The following is a 22,399-nucleotide window of genomic DNA, read 5'->3' on the forward strand; positions in this document are numbered from 1 at the left end:
CCTTTAATTTGACCTTTTCTGAGAAGCACTTTATCTGCCCTTCCATTCTAAATGAAAGCTTTGCTGGATAGAGCAATCTTGGGTGTAGGTCCTTGCCTTTCATGACTTGGAATACTGTTCTCCAGTCCCTTCTTGCCTGCAAGGTTTCTTTTGAGAAATCAGCTGACAGTCTAATGGGAACTCCTTTGTAGGTAACTCTCTCCTTTTCTCTTGCTGCTTTTAAGATTCTCACATCTTTAATCCTGGGTAACTTAATTATGATGTGTCTTGGTGTGTTTCTCCTTGGATCCAACTTCTTTGGGACTCTCTGAGCTTCCTGGACTTCCTGGAAGTCTATTTTCTTTGCCAGATTGGGGAAGTTCTCCTTCATTTATTCAAATAAGTTTTCAATTTGTCACTCTTCCTCTTCTCCTTTTGGCGCCCCTAAGACTTGGATGTTGGAACCTTTCAAGATATCCTGGAGGTTCCTAAGCCTCTCATTTTAAAAAAATTCTTGTTTCTTCATCCTGTTCTGGATGAATGTTTCTTTCTTCCTTCTGCTCCAAATCATTGATTTGAGTCCAGGTTTCCTTCCCGTCACTGTTGGTACCCTGTAGATTTTTCTTTATTTCACAAAATGCGACCTTCATTGCTGCCTAGGTCTTTTTTATGCTGTGGAAGTACCTAGTGATTTCTGGAGCATCCTGATAACCAGTATTTTGAACCATGTATCTGACAGGTTGGCTATCTTGTAGTTGCTTAATTGTATTTTTTATGGAGCTCTGAAGTGTTCTTTCATTTGGGCCTTTTTTTTTTTTTGGTCTCAGCATGCCTGTTACCAGTAAGGGGCGGAGCCTTAGGTATTCACCAGAGCAGGGCAACCCACATCGCTGTACCTGGGGCAGGGGTCTGAGAGGGAACAATGCCACTTGCTCTGCTCTTTGCTGGCTTTCGGTCACTGCCCCCGCTACCTACAAGCAAAATGGGCCCTTCGGATGCTGATTCCCAGGTGAGTGGGCTTGTGTATGTTCTGGGACCCTGTGGGTGTCTCCAAGGAACTCTCCTGAGGCTGGGAGTTCCTCCCACCGCGGCCTCAACCCCAACAGATGTTTTCAATCAGTGGTTTGAGGCTTTGTCTCTAGCGCTGGAGCCCTGGGTTGTAGGTTTGTCTTGCTCCCCACTGTGCATGAATGTGGGACCGCCCAGTCTGCAATCTGCTGCCTTGCTGGGTCCGCCAGCTGCCACCATGCCAAGAGTCCTCTTCACCTGGCTGCCTGACTTCACCCTTCCTACTGGTCTGGATAAATGTTTCTTCTTTTACTCCTTGGTTGTCAGACTTCCATAGAGTTCGATTTTCTGTTAGTTCTGGTTTTTTGTTTTTAAATTTGTTGTTGTCCTTCTTTTGCGTGTGCAAGGGGGCACATGGTGTCTACCTATGCCTCCATCTTGGCTGGAAGTCCAATATGTCACTTTCTGATACATGCAGGGTGCAATGAATACTGAAGCTTTCAATTAAAACAAAAACTTCAGGAAAGAAATGAGTTAAGGATATAAACAAGTAACACACAGAAACTAAACATATGTGTAATAAACATGAAGAAATTCTCAACTTCACTAGTGATCAGGAAAATGCAAGTTGAAATGAGATTTCCATTTTCACTCATCACCTGCAACAGAAGCAAGCCCAGGACTGACTGCACCCACCACTGCGAAGGGTGTGGCTGGAAAGAGGTACACTCACTGCTGGTGGGCATACCCTCCACTTGAGTGTTTGGAAGAGAAATTCGGCATTACAGAAGGCCCCCAACTTATGTTAGACTTAAAATTTTTTTTCAAGATTTTATTATTTTTTTTAGAGAGAGGGGAAGGGAAGGAGAATGAGAGAGAGAGAGAGAAACATCAATGTGTGGTTGCCTCTCACGTGTCCCTCTTTGGGGACCTGGCCTGCAACCCAGGCATGTGCCCTGACTGGGAATCGAACCGTGATCCTTTGGTTCACAGGCCCGTGCTCCACTGAGCTACACCAGCCAGGCTAGACTTCCAGTTTTTATAAACTTTGCAATGGTTCAAAACCAGTAAGCATCCAGTAGAAACTACTTTGAATTCGGTCTTTCCCCAGGCTGGCAGTATGCGGTATGATCCTCTGGCAGGATGCTGGACAGTGGCGAGAGCTGCACCTCCCGGGCAGGTTCTTAATCACGGGGGCGAGAAATGGAGCCTGCTGTGTTTCTGTGCGTTACATGATTCTGCCCAACATACCTAACACAAGTGTTCTGAGCACATTCAGGGTAGGCTTGGCTAAAGCTCTGCTATTTGGTAGGTTATATGTATTAAATACATCTTCAACTCACAATATTTTCAGCTTACAATGGACTTAGCAGGATGTAACCCCATCATCCTAAGTCAAGGAACATGTGTACTCATCAAATTAGGGTATACACACTCTCTGATCCACCAAACCTACATGCAGGAATTTAACCTTCATAAATAACCACACATAAAGACATGATGATTGACATTGCTACAGAGAAATAACCAAACTGAAAACACCCAACGGCTAGAGGACAGAATGGATAAACAGTGTGCGTGTCAACAATGAATACTGGGAGCTACCACAGAAAGTAAACCGATGCCACACGAAGACCTAAGATCTTCGGTGGGTGGTAAAAAACAAGTCCCAGTGCGGCAAGGCTATACTCACGAGAGCTCACCTACAGCAAAGAGGAGGGCGAAGGATCTGCACTTGCCACTTCTAAACTCTGCTCTTACACTATGTAAGTATACACTGCTTTCCAATATGACATCAGAGAAGAAAGTAAAATGTCAACATTTAACTTAAAGTAGTAATACTTTCTCCAAATTATACATGAAAGGAGTAGAACAATTACACTTTAAGGAAAGAAAGGAAAACCTACCTTCAGTAATTTTACTGCACAAATTAAGTTATCATCCACAGGGTTAGAAAAGAGGGCATTCAGTAGCTCCCGCAGACCAGCCTGAAGAATATCTGCTCTTTGAACCTGTCCATTTGTTCCTTTGATCTTTTGGGACAAAAGAAAAGTAAGCAAGTATACCAAAACATAACACGATATATAAATAGTCTGACAAAGTGTTGGTCTGACAAAGTGTTAAAACAATACAGACGTCATAGGAACACACACTGGTATCTTCACAAAATTACTTACCTTCCACGTAACTATGTTTCTAACAAGACTAGTAAACTATAGGTAAAATTTTTCATCTATCACACATAACATACAGTCCAGATAATGTAAGTCTCTTTGAATGTCACTGCTTCATGAAGCACCTCCAGTTTATTAAGCTACCACCTTTTTGGGGAATGCACAATTTTTCTCTGCTGTTTATAACTGTTTAAAATACTCTGATTTTGCACGATGATGGTTTACTTGTCTCGGCTCTCCAGATGGAACAATTTCAGGTTCCAGGGCCATGCCTGGGCTGTCCACTGTCTACAGTCCCCCGTACCCACCACCCCACACAGAGCACCGGTGCTTCCAAAGAGGAACACAGAGGCATCCTTAAAGTGGCCGTATGTTCAAGGTATACTTTAGATTATGCTCTTATTCTGGCTTACGGAATTAACTGAAAAAGATTAAGGCAGGAAGTTTTATAAAATAAGCCCCTTGTAGTCAATAAGAAGCGGTAGTCAATTAGGCCCTAGATTGGACACAGACCTTTAGATGCACTGGCACATTTATTTGGTAGTGGATTCATGTGTCTTTTCAGTGGTGTTTATGGTACTAAGTCCTCAGTTCACAGTTTAAAAAGACAAACTGTATCTGAGACTCGTCAAAACATAAATCACACACAAATCCATTACAAAGTAATATCCAACACTTCAGTATTCTGTTAACAAGCACATGTTCAAGTAAACCACCAATGTGCAAACAAGTTTAGCTGTGTACTTGGTACAAATGCATTTTATGTGGAAGACCAATATGTAACAGGACCAAGAACCAATCTGGGCGAATTAGGTAGAAAATCCCAGAAACTCTAGTCTCTCTCCACCCTCTCTCAAAGCCTTGTATTCTGTAGGTCGAGCTGCTCTTCAGCCACCGTCTGAATGTCAGCCTACTATGTGATGTTCCTGATGCATGAATTCAAAAAAGCATGAACGTCTACATTTCAAAAGCTTAAACATGCACTGAACACCAAGGCTTTGCACAAGGACGTGAAGACTTTCAAACCACCTCCCAGCACCTCGCCCACGAGCAGGAACACTAACGTTCCCTTGGAGTCCAGACGCCACCACAAGTGGGCACTGAAGCATTGTTTTCTCTCCCATTCCACTCCTAATGCTGTAGGAGTGCAGTGTAAACACAGATTCCTTCCTGAGACCCCACTGTTCTTAAAAGTACTTAGCAAAAGAAAATGTCTCCTCACCTCCAGGTTAAGATAAAGTTCTCCCAGAAAGAGCACAAATGCATGGAATCGTTTTCGAGTTGCTTCATCCCCCTTTGCAGCTTGATCTTTAAGTTCATATTCACTCCGACATCTAATAAAGATAAATCTTTTATAATCTCACATGGCTTTGTTTTGTACATAGTCAAACAAGATGACCATTTGCCAGTTTGGTCATCCACAAGCAACACAGAGACGAGTTAATGTGCCAACACCCAGCCTTTCTATGACAAAAAGTGTGACTGTCTATCACAGAGGCCAGACTGTGCATCATCTTTTCATACTAAGACACCTTGTTTTAAGAAACTTGTAAGAATAGTAGAAAATAAGCCCCTCAGACCAAGGTGTAGTAAGTTTAAACAGCGTTAAGTTTTATGAGGTTCATATATACTGGCACTGATTTTAAGAAACCAAGCTGTATTTGTAAAACAGTCCGCTCTTTCTGATTGTATTAACTTTGAAATAGATCTTAGTAAGCCCATTATCCTTGTTAATTTCCATGATATAAATCAGAGGAGGAGAAATAAGGTGAAAAACCCCCAACTGAGTAGACACACAGAAAGCAATTAATTTGGTCTCTATTTCTAATAGAGGCTGAAAGAGTCAAAGAACTTATTTTCCCAAACTTGGTCCATTTGCCTTACATCGTAACAAAACGGAGCTGTCTTCTTAGAGCTTTATGGCCACAGTTCCTACAGGATTTCCAAAATCATCACAACAATCCCTGATCAGTGGGGTTCAGCTGGTCAGAGTATGGACACACAGACCGAAAAGGTCACGGGTTCGGACCCCAGTCAGGGCAGCCGGTCCGTCTCTCTCCCTCCTTTCCTCTCTCTCTAAAGGCAGCAAGCAAGTCCTCGGGCAAGGATAAAATACATAAAAACCATCACAGCAAGCCCATCACTGCCTGTGTCAGTGAACAATGGTGTCAGCGACTGCTAATTCCAATTTTTAAAATGGACTTTTAAACTGTTTATCATTTTAGTGTTAAATGTTTTTTTTAAATCTTCATTATTAAGGTGTTGAGAAGCGGGAAAGTCATGTGTTTTATAAATTGATCTTTATAAAATTGAATTGTATAAAAGTTCTTTTAAATACCAAAGGAGGAGCTTATGGAGACTGGCTTTCATTTATGAAGGACCAGTTTAGGTTGCCATTTTTTGTCAAAAGAAAAAAAAGGCACTCCTTGACCAAGAACTGTCCTTGGGCCAGTTTATGAATCAACTACAAATAAACCCTAAGACAGCTTCCTGTGCGGCTCTGTGGCTGAGTGCAATGCTTACATGTTCTATTAAATGAGTACATCTCCTGTACGAGTCAGACACAGAGGTGTTCATTACCTAGTTCATGACATACAGAGGTGTTCATCACCTACTCATATGTAGTAATTCCTCATCAGGAAAAAGGTGGTATATCTCTAAATAGAACACTACGTTTAATAATGGAAAGACTCAGTTAAATAACGCCAATTCAGTTATCCAAGCGCCTTGTGGCTGCTCTCCTTTTTCTGTCCTTTCTTTTATGACTGCAGGTAAAATCTTTGATGAAACGACCTTTTGTTTTATAAATGCTATTATAACTATTTTACATTAAGACAGGTAGAATGTATGTGCAAAAGCAAATTCCTACTCATGTACATTATTATCTAGGTGAAAGGAAAGAACCTAAACCTTTTCAAGCTATAGAGTTTCAATTATAAAAACACGCTTATTTCAGAAAGGTTAAAACAGAGAAAAATAAAGAACAAAGTCACTGCAAGCCAGAGATAACTGCTGTGAAGGTAACTTCTGTCTGTTTCAAGTGTGTATATATTTCTAAGTTAGGTACTAGATTATGTCCTGCTTCTCTCGTTATATGATGAGCATTTTTCTGTGTGAACACCTTTGACGGTATCAGCACTACAGAAGCACATGTGGGCAAAGACGAAGAGAGTCGGAAGAGGGGTTCTCACCCAGGGGTACACTCACTCGGGAAGCTCTGAAAACCAAGCCAGGCTCTAGCTAAGTCCACTACATGAGAATTTCTCCGAGTGGGGGCAGGGGCTTGGTCCATGCCAGGGCACAGCGGGGTAGGCAGCCCTGAGAGGGTACGAGAGCCTTTCTGCCATCCGCGCCGAGAAGTGCCCACTCTCACATCGTTCCAGAAGCTTTAATTTGTGGCTCTTTAATTAGAGGGAAGGTTAGTTATCTTTTTAAACTTTGTCATTTATATTTTTCCAAACTGTACCTATTCAGAGCCATTCCAAATATTTCTATTAAAATACTGGTCTTTTTCTTACTCATTCCTAAGAGGCCTCTCTTTTCATATTAAATAAATGAACTCATTACCATGTATTATATATTTTCCTATTTTCACTTTAGTTCATATAAATTTTATGACTTCCCAAGATATTACACTGTATGTGTAAAACAGTTTCATCTTTGCTTTAAGGCAAAGATGGGTATCATATCTTACTTAAAAGGACTTTACCAATCTAAGATTTTTGTTTGCCAGTTTTCCTCCTACTATTTACTGTTTCACTTTTACTCAAACCTTTCCATACATCTAAATATACTTTGGTGTGAAGGGACAGGAGCCCATCTTTGCTCTGCTTTCCCCTGAAGGACTAGCCAGCAGCTGTGTCAGCTTCACAGTGTATATCGTGCCTGTGTGTCTGAAGCACCACCTTCATCTAAAGCTTGATTTTCAAGTGTCTCTGAAGTGACTTCTGGAATCTTTATCCTGTTCCAGTGCAGCTTAACCACACAATGAAATGATTTTGCAACCATTAAAAGTATCTTTTAAAAAACTAATGTACTTTCTACCCCTGGCTGGTGTGATTTAGTGGGTTGAGCGCCAGACTGTGAACCAAAGGGTTGCCGGTTCAATTCCCAGTCAGGGCACGTGCCTGGATTTCAGACCAGGTCCCCAACAGGGGGCGTATGAGAAGCGACCACACATTGATGTTTCTTTCTCTCCCTCTAAAAATAAATAAAATATTTTAAAAAGAAAACAACTAACTGTACTTTTAAACAGTATGGTAATAAAATAAGTGATGAATGGAAAATAATGGAAGTCCAGCATCAAAACCCAAGTAGAAGGATATAGTGTGATACAGGCAGCAAGCATTTCAAATCAATAGGGAAATGGATCATTCAAAAAAGTGGTCTGGGAAAAACTGGTCACACACGGCAATAAATAGATCAGATCCTTGCTCAAACCCCAAGTGTGAAAGTACAAAGAAATACATGTGTGACCCTTTTTCAGAACCTGGGAAAGGAAAGGCTATCCTAAGCACAGACCCAAAGGCAGAGACCACTGCAGAAAAAGACTGGTACAGACACACAACTGTGACCTTCAACACCACACTAAGCAGGGTCTGTTCTCTTTTTCCCCGCAACTTTTTATGCCGTACAGACTTTGGAAAAAAGGAATAGTCAAATTCTAGCTCCTTTAAAAGTAGCTTTCCTTTAATTTCGTACATTCACACTGACCTTCGAAGCAGCAATTGGCGGAAGGTGCAACTCTGTGAGCTAATTGTCAGATGATGGGTCAGGTAATTGCACAGGCGAGCTCCCATGTAGGAGAAATTTGGAATAGATGTAGCCTTTCAAAAAGAAAAAGTTTTGTGTGATACAGATGCATTGTCATAAATGCAAACAGCAACATTTCAGAGAGGAAAAAACCATTTCTACTCCCTCAAACTTATACCAAGAACCAGAACAAGTACAAAGAAAAGGGTTTAAGGTAAGTTCTCCCCATCATTTACCTGAAGTTACCAAAAAACACATAGACACTTATCTCTTTCTACTAACCCATTTTTGCACAAAATACGTACATGTACCCAGCCGCACAGTGCCAACTATGAATCAAAGTATCTGCCAAACCAATGATCTGTGACGTTTCTCACTAGCAGCAGGCACCGCCTCTGGCGTCTGGTCATCCAGAAAGGGATTCCCAGGCCTGTGCTTTGTGACTGGACTTCACTAAACCTCCCTGAGCTTCTGTTTCTTGATTCCTAAAGAGGTGATTAATGGGACCTGATGCGAGAGAGTCGTACCTAAAGAACACTCCAAAAACACTAGGGGTAAAGAGAAAATTAAAACAAATAAGCCATTTGAAGAAAATAAGACAGTGAGAAAACACTACATATCAAGACTATGATATTGCCAAAGCAGTGCTCAAGAAGTTTAACTTTCATTATAGTTTTTAAATAGCAGAGAACAGAGTTCACTACAAAATGTTAGGCAAAGACAATACGCATTAAGAAGCAAAGGGACTGGCCCAGGCCACAAAGGTAGTTAACCACAGTCTAGATCTCACAAATGGCCTGATGCCCTTTTGACCCTGTGTTGGTCTGGTCACTGGCCGTGGTGACCCTGGAAATGTCGTCTCACTTCACTGTTAAGATATATGTAAAACAGGCATAAGAGCAATGTTGCGCAACCACTGGGGAAGGAGTAGATGCATCGACTACGTGTTGAGCGTTCAGCATCACTGATGTGAGTACTTGGTAATTATTGGATCGTTTCATTTCTAATATTGCCTTGCTCGTCCAGGACCCTAAATATTTCTCAAGGAAGACTGGCTCCTCCTGACATCATGAATGTGTATCTGATCCCACAAAAGACTTGAAATTAAAAATTACACTCTTCTCATTATTGGCACTGCCTGTTTCTGGTTTACTCAAAAAATTACCACACACAACGTAAAGTCAAGAAGTTCTACAAGGCTCGGTCCTGCAGGTGCCTGCTCCCTGACCACAGCTTGCCTGGACTCCCGCGGACAACCACTTTCAATTCTGGCAGGTCAGAGGTTTTAACCCCTGTGTGAGCTGTGATCTTCCAGTTGAGACACTACTTCCTACCAGTTTCCCACCATGGAAGACGAGCATTTAGTTCTCACCCCGCTCAACCTCACACCATTCCACTGTTTTCCCATCCTTGCATCTACCAATATGGTAATATCACAATTTGACTTACTAATTTTGTGTTTCCATTTACAGCTTTTGTGTACAACTGTTTTACCTAGACCCCAGTTTTTTCCCTAGTACTTTGTTTTCTGTACACTTCTCACTGATTTATTCCTGAACTCACTAGTTTGTACATTTCTTAGCCCTTGTGCTCACCTCACCAGGGAACCTTTCCGAGGCATCCGCCCCATCCCAGTGAGACTGGCTCCTGGAAGGCTGTGCTCATGGCCACCAGCTCGGGACTGCCTGTCGCCGTCACCTGGATGACACACACTTCCATAAAACGCCCCATTTCCTAGCCCCCATGGCGTCATCCTTGGCTTAGCTCCTTTGTTTTGCTGGAGTGCCCGCTTTATACCTTCTCAAGAACAGTTACAGTAAAACTTCAAACTGGCTACTTGGTACAAACATTATCTAGAGGGTCCAATTTTTTTTAGATTTTCTTGCAATGTTTTTGCCTTATTCCTTTAGATCCTAGAGTCTTTTTGAAATTCTGCATCATAAACCAGGGAGATTCTCAGCTATCCCCACTGGTTTGGAATTCAGCTTATTTAGATTTGCCAAGCCCATTAACATGCATCCCTCCTGCATTCCAGTCTCCAAACTGGGATTTCCATCTCTTTTTCCCCAACCCAGTCTTTGTGGGCTTTTGGCCTTCAAAAACCCTGTATTGCCATTTTACTGGTATTTGGGGAGGAATCAAAGTTGAGGATATTTAATGTCATTTTCTTTTTTTCCCCACAATAGGTCTTCCTTTGTCAGTTGCTCCGAGTTAATTCCCTCAATGAAATTTAAAAACTGTTCACCTCTGGCTGGTGTGTCTCAGTGGATTGAGCACTGCCTCCCGGCCTGTGAACCAGAAGGTTGCTGGTTCAATTCCCGGTTAGGGCACATGCCTCGGTTGCAGGCTGAGAAGCAATCCACTGATGTTTCTTTCTCTCACACACTGATGGTTCTCTACCTTTCCTTCTTTCTCCCTTCTACTCTCTCTAAAAATAAATAAAATCTTTTTAAAAAAAAGAGAAAGAAATTCAAGAACTGTTGGTAAACCTGTGCCTCACTGACCACAGGATGTTAAAACTTGATACTGAGTACATGTTTGAAGAACTGGCTTGGAGATCAGCACAGCCACTGTGGTTTGTCAGTTCACAGCCCTTTTGCCCTGAAGAACTGTGGCCGGGCGGCCTCGTCAACGGCTGGAACTCGATAGAAGAGAAACCAGGAAAAGTTTAAGAAGTAGCATAAGTCTTCCACTTCCTCACCTCACATTCTTTTCAATCCACTTAGGGGTGGAAAGTGGGTACGAGGGCAAACAGAGCGGCTCTACGTTCCTAAAATCTCAGGCATTTCCGGAAACCTGAAGAACTGGCCAGGACGACTTTGAACCAGCGCGGTGTGGGAAATTTTAAACCACGCAATACCCCACTATTTAGTCAGGGGCAATGACCTCTTTTCCCTCAGACTGTCAAAAAAAATGACAACAGCCATCTGGTGTGAATGAATCAAAGTTATACCTATTTTTTTGGGGGGGGTCACATCAACAAAACCTATTTTTTGGTGTGCTACAGCATTTTAGTGACTACTTCACGTGTGCCAGGAGAGGAAAAGGGTTGGACACTGCTGGGCTGCAACATACTGGGGCCCAGTAACAACCCAGAACGAACCGGAAATGTAGTCCAATGAGACATGAGGTGGCAAACACATCAACCTGCCTGCTCTCACAACCGCTCACCAAATTCCAAGTTTGAGTTGCTCACTTACAGTGACTCAAAGAATACTAAAGGCTCTATTTATGTTCATTTCCTACTTGTTCTGGTCAGTCTCACATGACCTTACTGTCTAAAAAAATCCAGGGTAAAAAAAAAATCCAGGGTTATTGATTTTCCCATCTTAAAATAGCAGTAATGTATCAGGGATAGTATGCTAGGATCAAAACGAAACTGCATGAAAAAACAATCTAGGCATTAGATTTTCAAGGAATTAAGGTGTAAATTGTTGAAAATTTTATACACAAGCAGCAATGTTAAAACAAGACAGGGTGCTCTGTGATTTGGATTTTTATTTTTAAAGGACTCTAGTATAAGGCAAGAAAATTCTCCCATCTTTTTTCTGCCCTACTGCAGTAATGCTGTATTATTCAACATCTAGGAGAAAAGACTGGTCTTTTCAATGTGTTGTTAATTTCAGGCCCTATAGAAGAGAGACGGGGAAGGTATGATGCCTGCGGAGCAGAGCCTGGGCCACACAGTGAATCGGCAGCCTGGCTCCCGCCCTGGGTCCCTGCCCACAGGAGTTTTCTACAACACAAACTTAAAAGCTCCCGTGAACCACAAAGAGTTAATGAGTGTGCAGGCAGGTGAACATGAACTTGTCCTCCCTCCTCAAGGAGCAGCTGCCATCCTTGGGCTTCAAGGAGCCTACCTGATGGCCATCGCGTGCTACGTGCTATCAGCCAACCTACCTGTTGATAGATCAGTTCCACAAGTTCTTGCAAAGCATCCTCAGTTGTAACCCAGCTATTTAGGGTCTCTGCAAACTGTTCAATGTCGGTTTCAAAACTGCCAGGCTGCTCTGTAAGATGATTCAAAAAATCCTGAACGTATTCTGACAGAGTGGGATAATCCTCACAACCATCCTCATAGGAGTCCTACAAAGTTAAAAAGAGAAAGTTTTAATCCATGCAATTGGTTAAAACAAACACGAGGCAGCTTAAGTTGAGATGTCTCTAGCACAAATTATTTTCTTTTAACTGATAGGAAAGTATTTCCAACTTATCGATGCATTCATTGGTTGATTCCTGTATGTGCCCTGACAAGGGATCAAACCTACAACCTTGGCGTATTGCGATAATGCTCTAGTCAACCGAGCTACCAGGTCAGGGCCCACAAATAATTTTTTAAAGAATCCTTCATATGATAAAATGTGTTATTTTCTTCAATAAAATTAAGTCCAGTGAACTATCCTTCTTCCTTGTCCAATGGCCAAAAATGTTATAACAGAGAGCTCCATCTAGTTGGGTAGGGAATTGTCTTCTCATCCCTGACGGATTTGCAAGATGGCTGAGAAATCAAATTTAAACCAATGTTTTACTATAATACCAATATCAAAAGTACAATTTTAATCTATTTATGGATACAGTAAGACCCAGGATTTGCACTGGGAGGGGAGGAGGGACCACGGATACAGAACTGAGAAGGGCTACATGGAGCGAACTGACCAGGCCAGGAGGACTCACTATACTGCTCTCCATTCTCAGGTAGGTATTTGACAACTTCCAACCGGAAAAAGTAAGTTTGTCATCTATCTGTTAATCCCCAAGGAAAGGGAAATACATAGTTAAGTGGCTATAAAATTTCATCACAGTGTACAGTCCCATATCCAGGTTTCAGGCCAACCTTGAAAGCAGTAGTTTCCAACGAATATATCTACCAGTCACCTTGGGAAGTTCCCAACGTTTTAACTAACGGCAAGAGGCCGAGCAGATGAGCATTGCAAAAGGTAGCAGATGAGAACACCAGCTTACAGTCTCAACATCTGGACCCCACCTGAAGCCTCCTGGAGTGTACTAACAGTCACGCTCCAACAGTAGCCACGCTGCTTGCTGAAATTTACCCCTTTCCAAAAGGAGTCAAATGAGAAACCAATATGAAAGAATTAGAACTATGACTACAGAAAGGGTTATGTTCTAAGTCAGAGAGTGCACAAAGGAAAAAAAACACACCTTTTGGTCAAAATTCCCCTTAGGAAAAGAAAGCTCCCTTCTGGAGATGGACAATCTTGGTGGAAAGACTGATCCAGAAAACTGTTTCTCCAGTGGTGGTGACCACCACTCCGAGGCCCTGACGTGTAATTTTTATTTACCTCTAGACACTAAGCTGATATGTAACATGCCATGAGGCACCAAGGAACCCTAGCAGACTCACGTCCCTAAGTCATGCTAGTGTTCACTGAGAAAAGCAGGCAAACCCACACACCAGATGTTTGATCTCACACACATACACACACACAACTGACTCCAAGTTAAGCGACATTAATTTAATTAATGTTGATACAACTCAAATTCATGAATCACACACAGATGTGTGACTGAGGATTGCCACTAAATGAGTTCATCAGTCAAGAGAGTTAATGAGTAAATTCACCCGGACCGGTGCCTAGCACAAAGTGAGGCACTAAGTGCTCAACCAATAAATGTTTAACTTCCAGTTAAAGACTGAAACACACGCTGAATGGCACTGCCTTGCTGTCACGCCTAAAAGGGCTGTGGCGTAAAAAGCAGAATGACAAGAAACTACTGCTTGGTACCTGGGACGATACTCTAACTGATTACTGATTAGCTCATCTACGGCACCAGCAGGCACGTTACTCATTCGGAACCTTTTGGGCGTGGGCTGCTCTCCGTGCCGGGAGTACTGTCAGGCCACAAACACAGGACACAAAGTCCTCCTCCATGGACCCGATAGTCCGTGATGGGGGGGCATGATTCGGACAGCGAGACACACTATGAAAAACAATGGCCAGGGAAGGATCCTGAATAGGTAACACATAACCTGAAACAGAAAGAGGCCCCAAGGAGACGGGTGCCTGCCTGACAGGAATGGGAGGCAGGCCTATTGCTTTGGGCTGAAGGAGGCAGTGTTCTGAACAAACAAGACTCTAACGTGTGAGTCAGCGCTCCTCTGAGTTCTTTGGTGCCAGATTTCTTCAGTCTTCCATGTGGACCTAAATGGCTTCCAAAATGAGGAATACTTAAGTTTTGTTTTTCTTAGAAAGAACTCTGTGACAAGAGATTAGGAGGGATATCAGTTAGAAAACTCATTTCCTCAAAACAGGTACTTGGAACACACTGATGAAATGAGAACCAAATCCAAAGCGCTGGGAATAAAAGGCGGCTGAGCAGACCCGCAGAGGCTGGAATGGTCACGACGACGGCTGACCCTTGCACGCAGGTTCAAACTGCACAGGTCCACCTGTATGCGGCTACTTTTTTTCCTGATAAATCCCTGTTCTGTTTTCAGTCTGCAGTTGGACATCCGGGGATGTAGAGGGTTGACTGTGTGCATCGTTCTATGCCACTTCATACAGGGGATGTGAGCATCCATGGATTTGGGTATCCGCATGGGTCGAAAATCCATGGATGCCCACATTTGCAATCCCCTACAGATACTGAGGGACCACTAAATTTGGGGGAATCAGAGATTATACATGGATTTTCGAGTGTGCCGGAGTCAGCATCCATACCCCTCATGTTGTCCGAGGGTCAACTGCACTTTAGCTAATGGGACTGCAATGTCCAGAGTACGAAAGAGAAAGGTGAGGATATACCACCAAGGCTGTAGCCTGTGCAGCTAGTTGGGACATAAAAACATCAGAAGAGCTTTGCAAAAGATGAAGTCTTTTTTACATTTGAGTTTGGATGGGAGATCCTTATGAAGAAATCAAAACAAATGGAAATGAGACAAGGAGTTCAGAGGAAAAATCAGATTTTGGAGTTATCAGCAGACAGGCAGGCCGTGATGAGCTAACGAAATGGAAAGACGACCCACCGAGACTGCGGAAGGAACAGCCGCGAGGTGGGAAATGAAGAAAGGACACTGGCCAACGAGCACAGGTGCTCACAGCATTGAAGGCGGCAGAGGTTCACAGGCTGAAATGAGGGAATGATGGCCACAGAGTCGCCGGAGTGCAGGAGACCATGCACAGAGAGGGAAAGTGAAGGTAAAAATCATTACCTTGATTGAATGTTCAGTTCTTACAAAACTAAGAGGAACCTCGAAAGACTGAAAATGTACCCTTGGCACCTAGCACAGGACCCGGCACACTGTGACATGTTGAAACTCACATGTCGTCCTATGGTCAACAAAGCCTAAGAAGAGGGTTGAGAGGACCACAGATTTTAGAGCCAAGAGCACCAGTAAGTATCCCCACAGCAGTATCAGTACAATCAGGGGATCAGTGTGCAGAGGTCTGACTAGTCGGTGAGATGCAGCGCCAGCTGTGAACGACTAACTTTACATTTCGGAGAACATCACTACTGGAAGGCAGAGGAAAACTGGGCAGTAACTTGAACGTTATTTGTGTGTGTGTGTATGGGGGGAAATTTTGTCTCATAATAAATTCTCCATGAATTCCGATGTGGAATTTCTGGTTCTCGTAAATGAACTGTGCTTAACTACTGGAGATGTAATCGCTTCTCTGAACGGCAGCAATGGCCAGGGAGAGGGATCAGAAACTCACTGGTAAGAAGGCAGAGAGAGCAGGAGATCCTAGCAGTGATGAGAAGGACTGACAACAAAAGGGCCCAGGGTTTCGGAAAGGTTAAGAAAGCACAGTGAAACCCTATGATACTGGCTTTTAGAAGCAGCATGCTTTCTCGAAAGCAGATTCGGCTGAGGACACTGACCAACGGATGTGCGTGTCTAAGGAAAGCAGACTCAAGAGGTTTCTGGAGACCAAGCCTGGAGACCACCAGAACAGAGGCTCCACAAATGCAGGTATTTTTGTCCCTTTTGTTCACTGCAGTACCTTGTGCTTGACTCAGGGTAAGTATTCAACTACCGTTGAATGAGTGAGTGAATATAGCTAACTTTGGGTTACGGTTACTGTAAGGGGAGGTTGCCCTGACAGCAAGACCTTATCCTAAGAGGAGTCTAGAGGATTGTAAAAAATGCTTGGCCTTGACAGATGCTTAAAGGGTAAAGGCCAGAGAATATACCAGAGCAGGGCAGCAAACTTGAGTGCTGATAAAAATCCAGATGTATTACAGATAAATGAAGTAAGCCAGTGAGCACATTAGAGCTCACACACTCCATCTAAAAGGGCTGCCTCTATTCAGCCAAGTTTCACCAAAATAATAATCCAATATGACAGATCTTACAATTTCAAGAGAAACCAGAAAATTCAGACGGGTACTATCTAATTTAAGTGTTGGTAACTTATTAAATATCTTTTCTTAAATATTTTATTTATTTATTATCAGAGAGAGGGGAAGGGAGGGAGAAAGGGAGGGAGAGAAATATCAACATGCGAGAAAAACATCCATTGGCCGCCTCTTACACACTCCCAACCAGGGACCAGGCAACCCAGGCCCGAACCACGACTGGGAATCGAATGGGTGACCTTCTGGTTTGCAGGCTGGTGCTTGTTCCAGAGCCACACCAGCCAGGGCTAAAAACCCTTTCAAAAAATAAAAAACAGGACCAAAGGTGGCACAGCTGCGGGCCACATGTGAGCCACAGGCTGCCAGCTTGCAACCCATTCTGGAGAACGGAGCAGGGCACCCATTCGGAGGTCACCGAGGAACGCCTAAAGATGACAGTGGCTTCAGGTGAGTGGACTGACGCAGCTCAACACACCGCTCCACAGCCAGCCCAGGAGTCACTTGAATACATAAAACTGCGAAAAATGGTGTCCCTCCTACCATGAAGTAGCTCAGTCAACAGAGTCATAAACAGACGGATCTCCGTGCTATCAGCAGATAAGCACCTGCAAGAGTTTACCCAACTACTCACGGCTCTCCAATGGTTCCTTTCGTCTCTGGGCCAAATACAATCTTCTGGCAAGAACCCAGGCTGCTCTCAACTTCTACTTTACAGGACTGAAAGCTCCTTTCAACCCACATAAATGGCTCTGTCTGCTATGCCTACGTTTTCCCCCTTCCAGCCCCAAAGCTTTTTCCTAACATGTGAGTTTCTAAATGCTGTGAAATGCAGCTTCTCCGAACTTCCTCTCAAAAATGGAAGCAAAGAAAAAAAAAGTGTGCTACCATTAGTTATTGGGTAAATACAAATTAAAATCACAACTAGATACCACACACACTCTAAAATGGCTCAACTTGAAAAACAGAAAATACTAAGTGTGGCCAAGTAAGCAGAGCACCTGGAAATCCCACTCTCCAAGCGTGCAGAGGAGCCGTCTCAGGAAAACTGGCCGGCAGCCTCTGCCAAAGCTGGCTGCTCTGGGTCCCAGCAATTCCACTCCTTGGTACATACCACACGGAAGCAAGGGTGAATATCCACCAAGACACGGCCAAGAAGAGCAGCCTTATTCATGACAGCCCCAAAGAAGCTACCCCAACGTTCAAGACAAGCGGCACCGTGGTAAGTCACACAGTGTGGAGCAAGCCACCTACGACAGTAAGTCATCTCCAATCACCTGCCACAACAGGGATGAATTCTGATGTTGAATGGAAGTGAGAAACAAATATTAGGAGAGAGAGGGGGCTTTGGGGATGTCTATAGTGTTCCTTTTCCTGACTGGATATGGGGTGCCCAGGAGTTGAAGCTTCCGGCTAGCCTTTTTATGCACTATATGTCAATAAAGCTAAGGGACAGGAAAGGTAGGACTAACGCTAAACTATTAATTACGTCAATCCCGAATGGTTCCTGCCCCACTTACCTGCTATTAATTACTCCGCATTTACTTAGCAGAACGAACTCCTTTCTATACACCCCAATTGTGCTGTTTTGTCTTGGTATTGAAGAAAAATGTGACCAATTAAAAAAGTTCTTGACAAAGATCAATCTGAAAGCTTGTAAGAGTTGTTTATACCTACCTAAACACTTTATCAAAACCCCTACACATTTCTGTGCAACAGGAGTTAATTAGAACCAGAAACACTTCTAAGAGCCCAGATGTGTACTTCTCAACATTCAAAAACCTAGACAAATTCGCCTCAAAACCACTTTGATTTACCCTAAATCTAAATTTAAATGAAAAATCAGCATTGTCAGGCTCCTATTTTTTAGGGTGTCCGTAAAGTCCGGACAAAAATCTTTGTTTTATAAGTTGAAGGTGAGCGGTCCTTGCCTACATCAAGTTTTACCAGCCTAGAGAGACTGCAAATGCTGAGAACACAGCAGCGAACAGAACAGAAAAGAGTCTACTCTCCACCTTACACTGACGCTCTGAATATAACCACAAAATACATTCCTGAACCAGTTTTGTTTCCTCATGAGTTCAATGAATTCGGGTTTTTATGTGCAGTACAGAAAACAGCAGCGTGCTCTGACTGATGAAGTAATAACCACATCACCCAGTCCCATTAGCTTAGAGTTGTAATAAAGGGTGTACTCACTGTGTAATTAGAATAACCTGAAGGGTAAAATTCAGGGGCGTTCACAGACAGCTTGGACATTAATACAGGGGCCACCACCACCTGGGGTTTAGCCATCGCTGACTCCGAGTTCTGCTGGGAAATACTGTCCTGGGGTCTCTCTTGTTCTGAGGAAGGAAAAAAGGGGGGGCGTTAGATGCGTTCATACCTTTGTTCAATAACTTACTGTGAGCGAAAAGCCATTTGAGAAGGACTAGGTATACAAGAGCTAGGATAGGTACGGAGAGCCTGCAAAAAGGAACAATAGACTTGCCCTCGCTCATTTGGGGACACACTTGCTTCCTCTGCGAATGCGTGAGGGATGCTGTCTTTCTAAAAGAGTCCGCGAGGAAAAGGTGGTTGCTCAACCAAGATGTCCCCTCGGAGGGCCGAGGAAGGGGCGACGATTTGCTACTTCCTACCCCGACCGCCGCACTCGGAGCCGGCGCGCGGCCCCTCCCCCGCGGGGCGCACAAAGGAGTCCCGCAGCCACCTTCCGGACCCGCGCGGGCCGTCCCCACCAGAAACCCCGGGCCCTCGGGGCTGCCTTCGGGGGCGGGGCGAGGGGGACACAGCGCGCGCGGGGGCCCGGAGGACCGGGGCCCGGGGAGGCGCGGCTCCGTACCTGGGAGCGGCGCGGGCCGCGGGGGGCCGGCGGGGAGCTCGCACTGGGCCCCTGGCGGCGGGGCCGTCCTGGGCTGGCGCAGCGGCGGCGGCTGCTGGAAGCCCGGGGCTTTGGGCTGCGGCGGCGGGTGCCCCGTCCGCTCCGCAGGCCCCGCTCCGTTCGGGAAACCGCCGCCCTCAGGCCCGCCCCCTCCGCGGCCCAGGCCCCGGCCGCGGCCCCGACCAGCACCTGGGGCCCGATCGAAACCGTCCGACATGCTCCGCCTGCTTCTCCGGAGCCGCGGCGCCGAGGCGCCGCGCTGCTCTGCGCTGGGGGGGGAGGACGCGGGGAGGCGCCAAGGGCCGCGCGCTCACTCGGGCCTCATGGAACGGGAGGCGGGCGGCCCTGCTCGGTCCTCCGCGCCGCGGGAGAAGCGGACGGCAGCTGCAACACCCGCCGCGAGCGCCCTCCTTCGCCGCTCGCCGACTAGCCCCTGAAGCCCGCTACCCCGCCTCCGGCGCTGCGGGGCCCCGGCGGGTCACAGCGGCCCCCCGCGGCCCGGAGGCCCCCGGCGCGTCCGCCGCGGCCACCCCGCTCGCGACGGAAAAGCGTCCGCGGCCCAGCAGGACCCGCGGCGGGAGGCGTCTGGGACCCGACCCTCCCGCCCGCCGCGGGGCCGGGCGCGGGGACAGGGTCGCTTACCCAGTGCGGGCCCGACCTACGCGTGGTTCTCCGAAGAGAAGCGCGAGGCTGACGGTTGATGCCGGGAAAATAAAAGTGCGGGGGGAGGGGCGTGGGGCCGGCGCCCGGGCTCGCGGACGCGCACCTCGGTGGGCGCGCAGGTGTGTGGCTCACTGGTGGGCTGCTGAGCGGCCCGCCGCCCGCAGCCCGGCCGGGGAAACCGCCGGTGGAGGGAGCTCCGACACCCGCTTCTTTCGTGGAGGGGGCGGGAGCAGAAAGAGCCGAGGTAGGCCCCCCGCCTTTTCAATTCACTGCAGCCACTTAACTCTAGATCACACCTATTGGGACCGCGCTTCAGTCTCTACCTTTTTGCCTTCCCTTCTGGAAATTTTAAGGAAATACACTAGCTTGGGATGAAACTCCCCTCGGTCTCATTTCCTACGAGGGTTGTACAATAAATACATAGTGCACGCCACAAATGTAAGCCACTTCTGTAATTAATTGTGTACGTTTTCTAGAAGCCACATTAAATGAGTAAAAAAGAAACAGGTGAAGTGAATTTTAATAATGTATTTTTTACTTAACCCACTCTATTCAAAATGGTATCATTTCAACATGCAATAAGTACAAAATATTAATGCGATTTTTCACGTTCATGAAAATCCAATGTGTAGTTTTACTCGTTCTGCATCTCAGTTGTGTTTAGGCACATTTTTAAATAACCAATAGCCAACAGGTGGCTAGTGGCTAGCGCATCGCACAACAAATTTTTACAAACCTTATGTGTAGATAACTTTTTTTTAAAATCAGGCCTGAGTGCGTTGAAGGCAAATGAAGGATGCAGAACGTCTCCACAAACTGGTTGTAACCCTGTATTTTAAGCAGGGCTTAATGTTTTTCAATCTCATCATCTTGAGAATCATTTCAATTAAGAACAAAAGCTCATCTTGACCTTTTTCTCCTTGCTAATACAGAAAACATTGACATCTTTACCTAAAGAAGTGAGAAAACATGGCTTTAATGAAGGCGATGATGATTCATGCTGCTGATGGTTGGCAAAAATAATGAAGCTGAGAGAAAGCTAGCAATAAGGCTGGTTCCGTGGTGTTGAGAAAGAATGTAGAATTCAAAGGAGCCAGAGCTGGGTTTGGGTCCTGGCCTTGACGGTGAAAGCCTGTGTGATCTTGAGTAAGTGAGGAATTTAACTTCTCTGAGCCTCAGTTTCCTCATCTACAAAGTAAGGATGCTGTAGCTATAAGTTGTCTGTTAAAGGCAAGACGAGATTACAGTGTGAAAATTAGGTGAGTTAATGATCATAACATTAAAATCCACTCTTTTATGGATTTTATCAGCCACTTCCTGCCTGGGATTTTCTGTTACATAGGAAAGACTCACGAACAGCCTGCTCGTGCAGGGTCAGAAAAGCTTTCCCTTCTCCCCTTCCATGTTGGTGGGTTGTTCTGGTGACTAAATTGACCAAGACAGGTCAGCAAGAGAAAAACAAATTTAATTTTGTATGTACGTGAGCCCATGGAAATAGGAAACTCCCTAGAAGTGATCAAAGCAGGCAGCTTTTACACCTGTTAGACGAGGAGGCAGTAAACCTGTGAAGAATGGGCAGAGCAACGAGGTTTGGGCTTGAAGTAGCAAATTAGCGATGAGGTAATAAAGCTTGCTTACACGGCCTGCTCAGTTCTGACCTCCCCTTCTCTGGTGATAAGGATGCCTTTTACCCTTTTGGTCCAGGGAGGGTACCTTCCTGTGGGAGATTAATCTTTTGATTTCAGGGGACAAAGGAGGGTCAGCATGTCCTTGCACTGGCTATTTCTTTAGAAACTTGAAGTTAAAATAAGGTGAAAGTGACATATTCTGTTCTCCTTCATTTCGAGTGTTGTCCTGCATGCCCCGGGGAAATACAGGTCCCAACCTGTTTCCACTTTTGATTGCACCCTTCACCCTTTCTTCCCTTAGAACTTGTTTGGCAACATCTTTTGTACTTGTGCAGATTTTCTTATCTGCATCTTAACAGCCCCATTTTGGTGGGCAAGTTAGATAACTCAGATGGTATCTTTTGCCTTTCCCTTCTTACTCTGAGGTAACTGTAGCTCTGCTCTTAGATAGGAAAGATGGATTTGAAGATAGCGTGAATGGAATTAGCTTTTCGATAATAACGATACCTAACATTTGTGAGTGTTTATTGTGTGCCAGATGCTGCGCCGAGAGCTTTACTTTCGTTATTTTATGTAACTCTCACATCCTACGAAGCAGTAGACATTCTAATCATCCTCATTTTAAGAAAAAAGGTGCCACAGTATCCTGAGGGCTTAACTTCATCTGGGTACAGTTTTAGAGCTAAATGCCATGTGGTAGGTGTTGCAGAATGCCAAGAGGCCGCACACACGTGCGTGTGTTCACACACAAATGAGTACATGGTAAACTAAGGTAGGTGGATTGTGTATTGTCAAATTTCTGGCTGTGTATTATACAAGGGGGGCACCCCCCAGCCTGGAATTTACTTATTAAAAATTGTGTGTATTTAGCCCTGGCTGGTGTAGTTCAGTGGATTTAGCGCTGGCCTGTGAAGCAAAGGGTCACTGGTTCGATTCCCAGTCAGGGCACATGCCTGGGTTGCCAGCCTGGTCCCTGATAGGGGTCATGCGAGAGGCAA

At 44.9% G+C, this 22,399-nt stretch overlaps 1 protein-coding gene across 3 annotated transcripts in view; it reads right to left on the minus strand.

Annotated features, from left to right (window-relative positions):
* PAIP1 (poly(A) binding protein interacting protein 1) overlaps positions 1-19,850 on the minus strand; it is a 28,998-nt gene extending 9,148 nt beyond the window's left edge. The window contains exons 1-6 of one of the 3 annotated variants that reach the window (XM_037038525.1): positions 19,753-19,850; positions 18,429-18,574; positions 11,814-11,999; positions 7,875-7,987; positions 4,384-4,495; positions 2,895-3,020 (exon numbers count right to left, since the gene is read on the minus strand). In XM_037038525.1, the coding sequence (XP_036894420.1) occupies positions 2,895-3,020; positions 4,384-4,495; positions 7,875-7,987; positions 11,814-11,999; positions 18,429-18,524 (633 nt within the window). In that variant the 5' untranslated portion in view covers positions 18,525-18,574; positions 19,753-19,850. The other 2 variants (XM_037038524.1, XM_037038526.1) reach the window with 2 other exon arrangements.
* Positions 19,851-22,399: the final 2,549 nt, after the last annotated feature.

The sequence above is a fragment of the Sturnira hondurensis genome, unplaced genomic scaffold (genome assembly GCF_014824575.4).
Source record: "Sturnira hondurensis isolate 20B ecotype Veracruz unplaced genomic scaffold, ASM1482457v3 Scaffold0024400, whole genome shotgun sequence".
Classification (NCBI taxonomy): Eukaryota; Metazoa; Chordata; class Mammalia; order Chiroptera; family Phyllostomidae; genus Sturnira; species Sturnira hondurensis.